The 15,907-nt window shown below is 43.1% G+C and overlaps 1 protein-coding gene across 1 annotated transcript in view; it reads left to right on the top strand.

Moving 5' to 3' along the window:
• PAPPA (pappalysin 1) overlaps positions 1 to 15,907 on the top strand; it is a 241,865-nt gene that overhangs the window by 132,379 nt on the left and 93,579 nt on the right. The window contains exon 10 of the mRNA XM_023242643.2: positions 11,005 to 11,198. Within this exon, the coding sequence (XP_023098411.1) occupies positions 11,005 to 11,198 (194 nt within the window). The remainder of the gene's footprint in view (positions 1 to 11,004; positions 11,199 to 15,907) is intronic.

Genomic DNA, 15,907 nt, shown 5'->3' on the forward strand with positions numbered 1-15,907 from the left:
CTCAGAGTGGTTTCAACTGTACCATTCTCTGTTTTCATTTTGCTAACATTTCCCCATCTTCAGACTGCAAACCTGGTTTAATGATTAAAGGGGGGAACATCAAGAACTAAATACTTGATTAGAATGACTCAGTTGAGGGGGATCATAAAGCTACTTGATGTAACTCTCTTACTCTTTCGAAGCAAAATCGCAGCCCAGAGAGGGAAATGATAAAGTATCTCTTCTAGACTCACATTCTCTTGATCAAGCTGATGATTTTGAGAAAGGGTCCCATTCTTGTTTGTTTGTTTCTTTTTTTCTTTCTTTCTTTCTTTCTTTCTTTCTTTCTTTCTTTCTTTCTTTCTTTCTTTCTTTCTTTCTTTCCTACTTTTTCACTTATTTATTTTTGGTGTGGGGTGACGAGATCACATAAGAACCACTGACACTTTGTTACCATCATCACCCTTTTCTGTCACTTTTGTCCATTCTCTGCATATGAATGCTTCGGATTGCTTTTCTCCATTTATTATTAGCTTATGTTATCCAAAACAAATTTCATTCTGTTATTTCCTGCTCATACTTTTAAAGGCCTTTGCGTCCTAGGGTATCACTCTCCCTCCTGACTGTGCTTAGAATGCCTGCCTATTTTGTGGCCACTACATAATTCATTGTGGGACTGAATTTTACTTCCTCTCCCATATCATGAGATAGCATTGGAACCCAAAAGAGACCCGGCTGAAAATCTTTCAGGGCTTTGAGCATCCTGCTCTATTGAATGCCTTCTCACTTATTAGGATCACTATCTTTGTTTACGATCTCTTTAGGCCATTCAAATAACTATAGCAAATTCAAGGTGATGTAAATGTATCTTCAAGTTCCAATTCATAAGACCATCACATCTCTTTATTAAATTTCAGCCTAGTATGCACCACCTTTTCCATCCAGATGTTCCATTTCTTTGCAAATTCAGTTAAGAAAGAAAATAAAATAATATTTAGGACAGATGGTGAGGCAGAATGTCTCATGGGGGAAAAAATATTATGGGCTGCTTTAGATGGAATTGGATTTTTTTCCTCCCAATGTGTGCTTGGATTTATAATATGATCTCATTCTAATTAATATTTTCATAAAAATCTTTCTTTAGTATAATCTACTGAAGCAGATTCAAGTCAGGTTTGAGGTCCCTTCAATACAATCAGTAACAGAGATTCTAAAACTCCAAAAAGACTCATCATTTACCGAGCATCTGCTATTAGAATGGCATTGTTCTAAGAATTAGAGATGTAAATAGAAGTAACACTGGATGCAGCTCAGAAATGTCTCACAGTCCAAGAGCTGTACATATTCACTCATTCATTCACTCATTCATTTTTTCTCAAATGTTAGTTACATAATAGAGTGAGGCAGTTTTCCTGGTCCTAAAGAAAGATGTGCATGTTGAAGTGTGCTTCCATGAAACCTATGTCACATGGGGCAGGTGGTGAAGAAACAATAATAAATCAAATTTGTTTTTAGATCGTGAATAATAGTATGAAGGAAATAAAGCAAGATGGCATGTATGCTCTAATGGGGATGGAGGAATGAGATGTGGCAGTGATGGAACAAAAGTGGAGCTTTTTGGAGTATCCTGAGATGAAAGAGTGTACAGGATGTGCTCAGGGACTTTATGTGGGGTTGGAGGGTGGGCTGAAAAAATGGGAGAGATGACTCAGTTTTGGTCTGGCCACTGTTGGGCAATGTTGTCATTTACCAGGATGGGCAAGAAAAGCATGTGGGGAGAAACCATTACTTCTGTTTTAGACATTATGATTTCGTGATGCCTTTAAATAGATTTTTTGAAGTTTATTTTAGAGAAAGAGAGAGTGAGTGGGAGAGAGGGGCAGAGGGAGAGAAACAGAATCCCAAGCAGGCTCCCTGCTCAGCATGTAGCCCGACATGGGCTTGATCCCACAACCCTGGGATCATAGCCTGGGCTGAAATCAAGAGTCAGATGCTCAACCATCTGAACCATGCAGATGTCCTTAAATAGATACTTAGAGATGTCATTGTAGGCAGTTAAGACTCAGAGAAGAGGTCATTTCTAAAGAAATATTTGAGTCATTGGCACATAGATGTTCTAACGTTTTTGTTGAAGAATTAGAAGTGAAGGACACAATGCGGATAGATAAGAAAGGGGGCCCAAGACCTGACCCAGACACCTGCCAGAGATTTAGGGAAGCAGAAAGCAGTGAATGAGCCTATGTGGAATGAGCTGAGAGCCAGAAGAAAATGGGATGGCACGTGCCATGGAGTCCATGAGGGAGTGCTTCAGGAAGAAAGGGCGGGGGTACTTCTTTGTATGCTTCAAGGGAATCTAGCAAGATGAGGATTTTGATGTTACGGTTTTAGCTACCTTGAGGTCAGTGGTGATCACCATTGACAGGATTGATTCTGGTGAAGCTGTGAGTACAGAAGTGAGATTGGAGAGAACTGAAGAGTGAACTGTAGGCAAGAAGTGGGCAGTTTAAGTACTGATAACTCTCAGTAAAGTCTACTGTGAATCATGGAAAGAGAACTGTGAAGTACAAGACATAGTGGTATGGAGATGTGGAATGAAAAGAGGATTTTTTTTTTATTTTTTTAATTAACATTTTTATATAGGCCATATCCCATTTTGCTGGTTTGGAAGGCGAGAATAGTGATGTAGGAAAGAAAGGGGGTTGGTTCATCTGGACACATCGCAATACCAAAGTGTGACAGATGAGGCTTCATGGAGCTAAAGATGTCAGAGTCAAGTCTTGATGGAAGACTCAGGCAGAAACTAGCCTTTCAGGCTAAAGACGAAAGGACAGAAGCTCTGAGCTGTGAGTTCTGGGAAGAAACTGTGCATTTGAGGGTGGAGGTATAGTCGGGAATGAGAACTGACAGGAAAATTGGAGGTACCCTATGAAAGGATTTGAGTAATAGGTAGGGAAGTTCAACTTTTGCAGAAGTCAACTAAGTATTTCAAGCATGGTCCTAGATGAATTACTCATTGATTAATCACTTTAGATTCATCACTCCTAGGAAATGGGGAAGACCCAAGCCAGTCATGAGAGGGTTGTAAGGGCCAAGTGGACGGAGGACCAAGCTGTCCCCTGCAGGATGCTCCCCGTGATAGGTCTGGGTGTGGAACATGTATGCTAATGTGAGACTACATCCAGACTCGACTTTCTTTTCCTAGTGCTTTCCACTTGCTAGATGATGCCTGGTTGTCACAGTGAAACACAGGAAGGAATTTCTGGCCCAGTTTGGTGTATGGCCAAGCCATGGAGGAACCCAAAACCAACTTAAGCTCCTCAGATTCAGTAGACCTAACCAGCATCTTAAATTTGTTAGTGGATGCATGGTTCTTTAGAGGCTGTTCACCATCGTGTCTTCTGCACTCTGGACAAACTCATCTGGTTGAGGAGGTTAAGAACAAACCCCAGTTTGAATAAAATTAAATGAGGTCAGCAATGTGGGTTTGACATGAAGCCTTTGAAACACAGGCAATGTAAAGTGCAGCTATTTCTGTTGCAGAGGAGACACATGCCAACATTGCCACCCCCACCTCCCCACCAAGCTTCCCCTTTGTAAACCTTCAGGGGTTAAGTTCTCCAGTTTTCCATTCCAAGAAGCTATTATTTGGACACAAAGATTGTGCATTTTTTGGTCCTTTGTTGTTGTTTGGATGAATTGTTATGTGGCATGCAGCTTGTTGTGGTTGGACCCATCCCTAAACAAACAGCTGATTTTAAAAGCATTATTTTTTTCTGGTATTTAAAAAATACAAAAAATAGTAATCATTGAACTAAAAGAATATTCTAATGCCAATCACTGTTCCTTCAGCTGGAAATAGAAGCAGATACTAATTTCTCAGAAGCTGACCCATCTTCATAAACAAGAAGGTTACAAACACAGGTAAATCCAACCTTTGGAAGGTAGCCGTTCTCAGGAGAGTGTGCATTCAAATTATTTGCTACTTCCTGAGTTTTATTACTTATTACATCTCCTATTACTCAAAATTGTCATCTCCCCATCTGAAGAGAGTTTTTCCCCCTCAATGGGTCAGAGACTTGGTAACCCCAGTAGCTTCTCAGACTACAGACAGTTAGCCCATACTAGGGATATTGCGAAGAGTGAAATCAGAGATTCCCAAAAGGAATATTGAAACTTAGTTAAGGATGACAAAGTATTTTGTTACCAGAATTATATACTGAAAACCCAGTCTGATAAATTGGCATGAGGCAATAGAAAAGGCATTGTATTCAAGAACCAGTGTTCTAGTCTTGTCTCTACTAGAGGTGTTCTCTAAAGGCAAATCACTTCAATTCTGTAAACCTCAGCTTTGCCATATATGAAATGAAATAATTGCTTTCAGCTCCAAGATCATCATCATTGTCATAGGCCATTTACTGATCACCTGTTATGTCCTGAGTGCTTCATCTACATTTACCACTAGGCTGTAAGTCCCATGGGGTGAAGGTCATGGATGATTTATTTACTACTCTGTACCTACAGTTTATCACAGTACCTAGCACATAGAAGCAATTAAGCAAAAATTTTTGGTGATTATACAATTGCATGTATTATTAAGTGATGTGGGCATGATAGTAAATATTCAATCCTTCAGTCGTTATTCATGAAGAAAACAAGGTCTAGAAATTCTAAGTAATTTCCCCAAAGTCCATAAATAATAAATGGCACACCTGCCAAACAAAATCAGGTCTTACACTTCACTGCCTCTAGAAGTGTGAAAATCACAGGTTTTCCTGCTCAGAAAAATCTTCAAAGCCTCCCTATTTCTAAACAGTAAAATTTAAATACCTCAACATGGCATTGCAATTCTTCTTTATCTGGCCTCAGATCAGCTTTTCAGTTCATCAGTTCTAGGACCCATCATTCTCCTTTAGCTCTAACCTTGACAGGTTCCTCATAGACACATATATTGATTGAGGCTCATCCATTGTTCATACTTTCCCTTTCAAATGCCCAAATTCTTTTCTTCCTCCAAGATGCTGCCCCAAACCATCTTCTTGGCAAGCCTTTCCCTGTTTTCCCAAATAGTATTGATTCCACCCACAAGGGAGGAGCCCAGTCCGATTCATTGTTGTATCCATAATACAAGCCCAGACACAGAACAGATACTGAGTAAATAAATATCGGTTACGTGAATTGGTTCTCTTCTGCAGTTCTCATTGAAAAGTTAGAAGCTATCTTAGCTGGGGATAATAACAGCCCACACTCCTAAATCTCCAGAAAGTTTTGATGCCTCTTATTTGTTACCCATTCATTGCTGAAATAATTGCAAAAAGATTACTGGATTCTTAGTCCCAGTGGGGCATTATGGGTATGTTTGCAAGACAACTACTGTGTGTGGCAGGGGGGGTTTGTTTTAGAATAACTGCAGTCAATCCCAAAGTTTGAAGACATTTGATAGTGAAGCTAATAAACTTTTAGACAAAAATATGTCATTAAACTGAAGGAAGATAACTCTGATGAAATCTGGTTTGCAGTACTCTCATGGTATGGCCAGTAGTCACATCACACAAGAGTATGCTTAGTTTAGAACATGCATAAACTGGTAATAATGTATTTAATTATGAGGCATTCATTAGTTTTCATCTGTCATTCATCTGCTCATATATTCCTCAGCCATTTGTCGGGTACCCCCTTCACTCTAGGTACTATGCTATGAGTTGGGAATACAGATATGAGAGTCAGCAATTTTGTACCCAGAGATACTCCCTGCCTGCTGGGACAGGGCTGAAAGAAGGTCTTGTTCATAGACAGATTGACAAAAGCTGGGTGGGGGCGGAGTGGAATCTGGGAGTTGTAAGAGGGAGCACAGAGTAAGGTCCTCTAATCCAGCCAGGATGGGAGTCTGTGGAAGAGAAGGGAGGATGGACCCACCATGTTGGAGGAGACACTTTTAGTCACATCTGAAGAACTGGCAGGAATTAGTAAAGGAAAAATGAGAACTACATCCCAGGCAGAGGAAAGAACACTTGTGAGAGCATGGCAGAATGATGGGAAGTGGGCTGGTTTAGAAAACTGCAGGACAGATCAGTTGTGGAGGGTCTTGTATGCCAAGCTAAAGAAAAGGATCTCCTCCATAAACAGAGGGATCTGTCAAAGCATTATATGTGAAGCATGGTATGGGCAGATATGTATTTGGGGTAGACTAATGATAGCCCAAATCTGCTAAATTATCCCACTCTCCTGAAGAATACACATTATCTCCGGTCTTGTTTGAAGAACACAGTGGCTTACGTTCATTTTTTCAGTGGCCAATAGCTTGTGACTGTCTGGTCTTCAAGATTCTTGATGTGAGGTCTAGTGGAAATCATCCTAAGATCTTGTACTCAGCTGACATGAGCGATTTAAGTCCATTCTTCCTTTTCCAGTAATGGACTCTCTAGCCATTTCTTTTATTCATTCACCCCAAGAATTCTAGTGGTGTTGCTAATTCACAATGTGTCTAATCAAGCTAAGTTAATTAGTGTCCCCCAGTTGGGTTGAAGTAGTTCCACTGTAAGTAAATATATTCAAGATTACCTGGTAATCATGGACAGATTTAGAGGCTTCAATCCAGGGTTTCTGGCTTTAAGGACAAGAACACTTGACAATAGCCTAAAACCCAGCCTTTGCTTACATGCCAAGGTAAACTCATCTCATTTTCCTAAGACTTGGCTTCCACACTTTTAACCAGGGGCGGTAATCTCTGACTATCTCAAATAGTGTCCTTCAGACAAGCCTCAGGAATGCAGAAGCATGGCATTTCATCCTGATGCTCCAGACAGATGGGAATTGAAAATTAAGCCAATGAGAAGTGGCATCCTCTGTGTCTGTCCACTTACAGAGAGTCCATCTGCCTCGGGCTCCTGGGGCTGACCGCATTTCTTCCAAAAGGAAAAAAAAAGTATCTAGCAAAGAAAAGCTCGACTGGGGATGACAGACTTGGCAATGCCTGCCCCCCCCCCCCCCACATAAAGTCCACTAGCTGGAAAGAGCAGGTTTCTAAATGTGCCACTGCATGAAAAGGGGTGGGTCTGAGACAAGGAGGTCTCTTATGTCAGGGGAACGTGGGGTGATGTAGAGAAATCAGACTGTCCAGTGCAATCCTACTGTAAGCCAGTCACAGCTGCCATCTAATCTCTTTCTCTCTACCCTCAGACCCTGCCCAAAGAAGCTTCTCAAAGGGTAAAGAGTCTAAACTATGCTGGACCAGGAGTATGTGCATTGGAAGTGCTGAATTTCATTCATTCATTTGTTCATTCATTCATTCAACAATTATTTGAGAGTCTAGTCGGCTTTCACATTACTCCATCCAGGGGATGCATTATTATCAATGACACCTATCTACTACATGGAAGGCAGGTGGCAGGGTGGTCATTTGACCTTGGTATTGACTACAACCTGCTCAGCTACCAGCATAAAGTGTTCAAAAAGTACCAAGTAAATTTGTGTAATGAAAACAGGAAGGCCAGTTTTGTTTTATTGTGTTGTTGTTGCTGTCTTTGTTTTTCCTGGCCACACATTTTTATTCCATTCCTCGCTCTGTTCTCCACGGTGCTTGGGGCATGGGAGTAGAGCGGGAGAGAAAATTCCCCAGATGTAGACTGGCAGATGTAGCTGAAGGGCCCCCGGGACTCTAGTGGCAAGAGAAAATGAATAGCAGAGTCCAAGGATGTTATTTCAAAAAGTGGCTCATAGTAGCTATGTCAGCAGAACCTTGGGGGAGAAACCAGGCATATTTATTCTCTGTCTTTCTCTCTTTCTTTGACTCACTCACTCACTTTTTCTCACTCCTCCCACTACCTCCTATCTCTCTTTTAACTGTCCCTGTCTGCCTGCTTGGCTGTCTATCTATCTATCGTCTATCACATACCTAACTACCTTGCGACTTATTTACCTTCTGTGCCTACCCTCACCTCTCCACCATTCCCTGGTTCTTCTGAGTCCAAGCAGACAGAAATATTGAGGTCTTAAACATAATCAGGAAGAAGTTAGCCTTCATGAGAACTCAGCTGTAGCCCTCATTGCTGCCACTCTAAAGTCTTCTTGCTGAGGAAGTGAATGAAGTCATGTTAGAGAATAGATCTTATATGATATTATAATCTTACCCTACCTGTCTTCAGTCAAGCAACCCCACAATCTTCTCCTCAGAAGGAGGTGCTTTCATTATTCTGTGGAGACAGCATGGGGTGTGGGGCACATTTCTCTGCTGGGTATAAAAGGGCCAGGCTCTTACTTCTAACTCTTCGACCATGCCCCTCTGTGATCTGGAAGCAGACTCCTTACCGCCTATGGCTCTCAGTTTCCCATTAGCAAAATGAGTGAAGATGCTGACGTTGTACCCGTCATCTCATGAGATCAGTGCAACAACACTGGGTAAACATCATTGTCCCCGTTATTTTTTGGATGAGAAAATGAAGTTCAGAGAGGCTAGGTTACTTTATTTAAGTCCTATTTGTCTGATGCCAAATCCTGTGCTTTTTATAATTCCCTTTATTGAGTTTTGAAAGAGTAGAGTCTGGATTGATGGCTGGTCACTCTCAGATTGGGTCTAAGTTTTACTATATGTAAGTTGGCCACGTTCACCAAGAGGTTGGAGCTCCTGAGAAGTGCTGAGTCTGTATTCTCCATGCTTGCCTGCCAGGCATGCTACTGGTCACTGGAGTCCTTCGCTGGCTCAGGCTCATCCTTAAATAATTGAATTATAATGAATTGATTTATTCTGGCTCTTTTGATAGTATTTCGCTATGTAAACTGTTTGCTGAAATAAACAAGGGATTTTGGAGCTTGGAAGGGGCTCAACATTCTGCTGCCCCTGAATTCACGGACTCCTTTTGCTGATAGCATCCTAGAAATCCAAGTTTTAATTCTACTTGACCCTAGCTTTTCCTATTTGGGGGGAATGCTGGACGAAGTGTTTTAAGTGAGTACTAGGTGATTCCATTCAGCCAGTTATAAATAAACTGACCCACCCCTTAAAAGAACATTTTTTTCTCTTGACTGTTAGTTTACAATGTACAAAGCATGTTTACGTCCACTTCCTATGAGAGTTCTGTGGCTATCCTGAGAGTTGTCTTGGCTGGGACGATCATTTCTATCTTTTTGTTTTAATTGAAGTATAATTAACATACAATGTTATTTTAGTTTCAGGGGCACAACATATCAATTCAACAATTCTGTACGTTGCTCAATGCTAACCATGATAAATGTAGTGGCCATCTGTCACCATACAACATTATTACAGTATTTAGGACAATTGTTTCTATATTACAGAGAGGAAGCCAGAGGCTGAAGAGTGAAGCTAATTGTACAAAGTTCTCCAGCTGATATGAGGGGTAAAAGTCAATCCCTGATTGGAAATGGGGCTCCAGTCCATTATTTTGGAGTAAATAGGGGAAGGATGTCCTAGATCAAGCAGTATCCTTAGGGTGACCATATGCTCCAATTTGGCCAGGACAATATTCAGATTTTCCTAGGAAATGTGCCTATTGCTTGGACATCCCTGTCAGTCTCAAAGTATACTTGTTGGGATGATAATTATAAGTTCACCCAGAGACATGACATAGGGATTGGATTTCAAGAAGCTCAGTCTTTCAAAGGAGCTGCAGCATGTACATATAATGACACAGATAAGTGTTAAGGTAGGGATCTTTATAAAATAGGGACCTACACAGAAAGGGGTATTTAGTTTTGCCTAGAGGTATTGGGAAAATAGCACAGACTACCTGACATTTGAGTTATTAAAGGATGGGCAGGGGGGTCTCCTTCAGATGGCTGCATTCTGATTTCTCCTTGTATTGTTCCTGTGCTGAAATACCAAGCAATGCGTATAGGTCCTGCCTACTCAGAAAGCACCTGCCAGCTCTGTACGCTTCCATGATCTTTGTCCTTGTGGCAGAGAGTCACTGTAGCCAGCTGCAGCTTTAAGTTGTCCCAAGCAGAAATCTTTGCTGTGATTTGAATTACATGGGAGCTTGAGAACTCACTTGGCCTTGAACTTGAACTCCTACAGTATCCAACAAGCCCTGAGGAGCCTAGAGCAGTAGACAGCAAGGGTTCCTGGGGTCCCAGCACTCTAACCCCCTTATCTGATTGAGCCCAGAGGGGAAAAGGGATTTGTCTTAAGTAACAGAAAAGTTTAGTTACAGAGCTGGGACTGAAGCCAGTCCCTCTAGTGTATCACTTCACTCCATATATGAAACCTAAATTCTCTTTGGAGTTCAGTAAAACCTCAGTTTGCCACTGTGAAGTTCTGTGGTGTCAGATAACGTACCCAGAACCTGGAAAGTGAAAGCTGGAATTTGACACCAGGATCTGGCATTAACACACCTTGTGACTTTGGGCAGTTTTTAAAGACACATGGATCTCAGTGTCCAGTTAACCTGGAAGACTAAAGTAATTAAAATAATAGTGCCTTTCTCACAAGGTTGCTGTGGGGCTCACTTGGGGTAATGAAGGTCGAAGTGTTTGTGAATGTGTGTGTGTGTGTGTGTGTGTGTGTGTGTGTGTGTTAAAATGTATATAATACAAGAGCTACCCTCTAAATTTGTAAGCATACCTACACTTAATATAACCATAGGCACAATGTTAGCTGTAAGTGCAAAGTTATACATCGTCTCGTATAACTGCAACTTTATACTCATCGGACAGTAACTCTCAACCCTCAACCATTTCTCTCTCCCCCCAGCCCCTGGCAACCACCATTTTATTCTGTCCTTCTATAAGTTTCACTACTTTATATCCTCATTTAAGTGGAATCATACAGTATTTGTCCTTCTGCGACTGGTTTATTTCACTTAGTATAACGTCCTTCAGGTTCATCCATGTTGTCACAAATGGCAGAACCTCCTTCATTTTTAAGGGTAAATAATATTCCCTCATGACTACTGATGATGGGCTTTACAGTGCTGAAGATTCTGCTGATCTGACCCCACAGCTGCAGATGACAGCTGAGACCAGAGAACGAATATCCATTTGTTCTCTCCCTTCTCTGTCCGTCTCCTACAGATGAACCCAGTCGGTGCTATTTCCATGATGGTGATGGAGTATGTGAGGAGTTTGAACAGAAAACTAGCATCAAGGACTGTGGGGTCTACACACCACAGGGGTTCCTCGATCAGTGGGCGTCCAATGCTTCAGTATCACATCAGGACCAGCAGTGCCCAGGCTGGGTCATCATCGGCCAGCCAGCAGCCTCCCAGGTAAGGTCCTAGCCGCGTGTGCTATTTCTTGCAGACATTCTGCATCTCTGCTCTGCCCCTCCGGGCTGCCTTTCTCAAACGCTGTGTCACTGGAGGTGACACCACCATCTTGCTAACCAAATGTAATCCCAAGGCCTCACGAGTGCAATTTGTCAGGGATGAGACATGGGATGGTTAAGTGCAGGGAACATCACAGTAGGGTAAAGACTGTCGTCCTATTTCCCTACATTTTATAATTCATATTTGGTTAAAGAATTCCATTTTAGATATGTCAGTGGAATTCAATTGAGCAAGACCAAATTTGGGGAGGAGTCCTACTTTTTTGGGGGCGGTCCCAAGTTGTGCTCTCCTTGAGGACTCACCTGTGAATTAACTCTATCACAATTTGCTGTGTGGCCTTAGACCAGTCTCCCTCTTCTCTGGGCCCCATTCCCCCCTTTGTTTGTTTGTTTGTTTGTTTGTTTGTTTGTTTTTTAAATGTTTATTTTTTGAGAGAGAGACAGCATGAGCAGGGGAGGGGCGGGGGAGAGGGACCACAATCCAAAGCGGGCTCTGTGCTGACAACAGCAAGCCCAATGCGGGGCTCAAACTCATGAAGTGTGAGACCATGACCTGAACTGAAGGCGGACACCAACTAAGCCACCCAGGCATCCCTCCCGCCATCTTTAAATTAGAGGATAGTTGAGCTTGATGATCTCCAAGGACTTCCCCGTTCTAAAAAGCTGTGACTCAGTCCTTAGTCCCTTAATGCACTATTTATGTTCCAGGGTTCTTTCTCCAGGGGACTGCCAGTTTAGTTGAGGGAGCAAGAGGTTGGGGCCACCAGTGCTTGTGTGATTCTAGGGATGGCTGTGCTGTCCCCAGAGCCCCCTTTCCAATTATCCTGCTGAGCAAGCACCTGCCTTCTTCCGAGACTCCCATTTCCCCGAGACACGACTCAGTGCTTCCAACTGCCAGGCCGGGTGGCCATCTCAGAGGCCAGCCTGCCTCCTGGCCTTGCAGATGAGCTATTACTCCTACCATTCTTCTTTTATATGGCTTCCTTGACTCGGGGGTGTGGGTAGTAGGCCTGATTTCTAGATGAACCAGACATTTGACCTTCTTCTGGGACCCAGTGAAAATCACTGGATGAGGTACAGGATAAGTACACTTCATTTACAAGTTGCAGTGTTTATTTGGCCATCTTTTCATTCATCTGTTTGCTTGTGTTTCTGTGCATTAGATTATTTATTCATCTGCATTTGTTTCTGACTGCCCTGAGGAGAGTCGAAAGAAATCCTGCATGGTGCCAGCCTGGTGAATGAATGACTCAAGGAATGAATGAATGAATGAATGAATGAATGAATGAATGAATGGATGGATGTCTAGGGTTTATCTAGTGCCACCTCTGTACTTGCTGAATTCCTCTTTCGTTGCACCTGTCACCTTGAACCAGAATTACCTGTGTGCATGTCTGGCTCCCCCTAGGCTGTTCGTTCTTTGAGAACAGCTTTGAGTTATATTCATTTTCATCCTCTCATCTTTGAGCACAGGATGTGTTTAATTGGCTATAGTTACATGCACACATGTGTGAGCATGGATGTGCACGTGGGCACACACACACACACACACCTTGCTGCATGCAAATGAGTACCACAAAGAGAAAATGCCCAAGAATCCCCTCTCTGGGACATGGAAGGTCCTGCTTGGGGACAACAGGGCTGGCCAGCAATAGAGCCAGGAATTCCCAATTCAACACTAGCATCCAGTTCTAGAAATGTTTAAAAAACATCATTCAAACAAGGGAATTGACGCATTTGGAATCGCACATGAGCAAGAGCGGAGGTAGCAGCTGTGCTTCAGAACCAACCGAACGTTCTTGCTGCGAAAGTGAGAAAAAGGAGAGAAAGAATTGTCCAGCCCCAGCATTTGAAAGGAGACTTCGATGGGCAATTATTTCAGCCTTGTAAGGAGGGGCTGTCAGGAATTATGGTTGATTATCTCTTCCTAAACAAAAATCCAATTTTGAAAAATCATTATAAATACTAGCTCTTCGATCTACAAAGAGGAGATGAGGAAACAAAATCATCCTATTGAATTATTCATTGTAACCAATTTTATTTTAATGAAATCGACTAGGTTCCATTACTCTGGGCTTGGACATAATCTTTGTTACAAGGAGACTTCAGCTGTAACTAAATTTGCCATAATGAGATCAGCTCACTGGAGAATACGGGGTCAGGGGAGGGGATGTGTCGCACAGGCTGGGTGCAGGGCCAGGCAGGCAGCCTGGAGGGCGTCAGAACAAAAGTCTTCTGAATTTCCCAACTAGAAGCAAATGCCTAGAAGTCACTCGTACCCGGCCCCTGTCCTGCACACACATGCACATGCACACACACACCTATGCAGAGCCTTGGTGATTCTGCGTAAGGCTCTCCCTGGGGTAGCTCCCTCTGACAACAGAAAAGAGGGGAAGTATAACCATGGCCTTCATTACCCTGTGTGGTGATTAGAGGAGGCTGGTAGTTAATTTTCACCCTGTCAGGGCTTCCAGTGAAGAGGTTGATGGCTTGAGAGAAGGAGAGAAGGCAGTTCCAGAGAGATTCTTAAGGTCCACCAGGTGCCCCTCACCTCCCCCCAGTACACCTATATTTTCTCCTCTTTCTTCTTCCTCTTTCTTTTTCTGTTTCTCTACACACACACACACACACACACACACACACACACACATGCATGCACGCACACATGACATTCCCCTGTAGAAGCTGGGTCTAGAGAGTGACTACTGGAACAGATGGGGGGGGGAGGGGGCAGTGGCCATTGAGGTCCACCAGCCACTGCATTGGACCCTCCACAGCCAGTCCCCTATCTTGGAGGCACTGAGAGGTGGAGTGGCTTCCCCAGAGCCACACAGCCTAGACGTAGAGAACCTAAGGTTAGGATCTTGTTGAACCCGGCAGTGAGATTGGGAATATGCAGTCACGTCCCAAAGTTGGAGGTCAGTGGATACCTGGAAAATCCCCCTGAGGAAACAAGCAGAAAGAAAGCCGGGCAGATCCCATTGTTGGCATCACAGTGCAAACACCATGAAGTTCTTAGATTCTCCCCTAACAGACTCCTGAGCACTGTCCTTACTTTCAGTTTTGTAAAAGCCCTTTGCTTCTAATAATTTCCAGTCTCTCATGTCCACTGTCCTCCAGCAAGATCCCCCAGTTTCGTTAGAGCTAAGCTACTCCAGCCCGAACCTTGAGTCTCATAGCCAGACATGATCAGAGGCATCAGAACTTCCAGATGTGCAGATTAGGCTGAATACCCTGTAATAAGAGACATTCTTTAGATATTTTGGTCATGCACCTTCCTGGCCCCATTGGAATTCAAGAAGTCCCTGAGACAGAACAAAAATGGAAATGGACCGAAAGAATCAAGTTCTCTCTCTTCGGGGAACCTCAGAAATGGTTTGGGTTAAATGCTTGCAGAAATTTCGTCTTGTCCTAATTTTGTCTCCATGTTTTGCATTGCTCAGGTGCTTTTACACCATGGGCTGCCAAGATGAGGTGTAGATACCCCTTCATCCTGCTCCCCCCGCCCCATCCCCAGCACTTCTTACCACAGTCCATTTCCTCCTATCTAGACAGGCACACCTCCCTCCTTCTACAAGGGCCTAAGGAGGAAATGGAAATAGTATCTGGACTGTTCAGTGCTCCCCAGGGATTACAGACCTTGAGTCAACCAACCAATTTATTTGGTTAATCCTTTGAGGGTAAAACTTAGACTAAGCATTTCCAGGGCAGTAGTTTTAGGGCCAAAATAAAGAAAACCTTTCTAAGAATGAGAATTATCCACAGGGGGATGGAGTACCTTGTGATACAGTAGGCTCGCCATCGTAAGGCATTCAGACTGAGCTGGTGATTGAATGGGACATCCCTGCCTTGTAAGGCAGGTGAGACCCTAGACATCCCTCCTTCCTTTGTAATCTGTTCTCTGTCCACCCCATCAACCCATTAGTGGGTATGTCAGTCCTTTGCCACTCTACCTTAGGCTGTTATCACCAGCCTCTGGGCATGTCCATAACACTTTGGGCCTTCCATTAAAATATAAATCATAATTTGTCATGTGTTACAATAATTTGTGTATTCATTTATTCATAGGCTCATGCAGAAGCACATTTGAATTGTACACTGAGAAACATGAGTAGGTAAAGAGCATAGGGGTTAATGGGGTGAAGTGGAAATCATGTGGCTGTGGCTTTGCCCTCTTTGCCCCTCTTCTGACTTTTGGGAACCTTGAGCAGATGACTCCTCTGGGAGCTTCAGTTTCCTCTTCTGGAAAGAGGGAATGACAGCATCTACCTGGCAGATGTTAAGAGAGCAAATGCGGAGAAAACACCTAGCGGTGGATTTTTGTGTGTTTGTTTGTGTTTTTACACTTATTGGGTAGTGCAAATGTTAATGGTCTTATACATATTAGGCTTCTCCTCCACACCCTCACTTAGAGACCACGTTGGCCCCCACAGTACAGAAGCTCGGTCAACATTTAGTTGAGTTAGAATAGTTGTGTTGGTGAATGTTTCCTGTGTCCTCAGGACCACACCAGGCATTTTAAGAGAAATCCCAAAGAAGCGCTACCCTCAAAGAGCTCACAGTTTCATCAGTGGGGTATGTCCTACTAGAAACAGCAGCCAGAGACCCAAGAGTGGGATTCAGAAGGAGTTTCTCTGAGGAAGAAACCAC

This window comes from Felis catus, chromosome D4 (genome assembly GCF_018350175.1).
Source record: "Felis catus isolate Fca126 chromosome D4, F.catus_Fca126_mat1.0, whole genome shotgun sequence".
Classification (NCBI taxonomy): Eukaryota; Metazoa; Chordata; class Mammalia; order Carnivora; family Felidae; genus Felis; species Felis catus.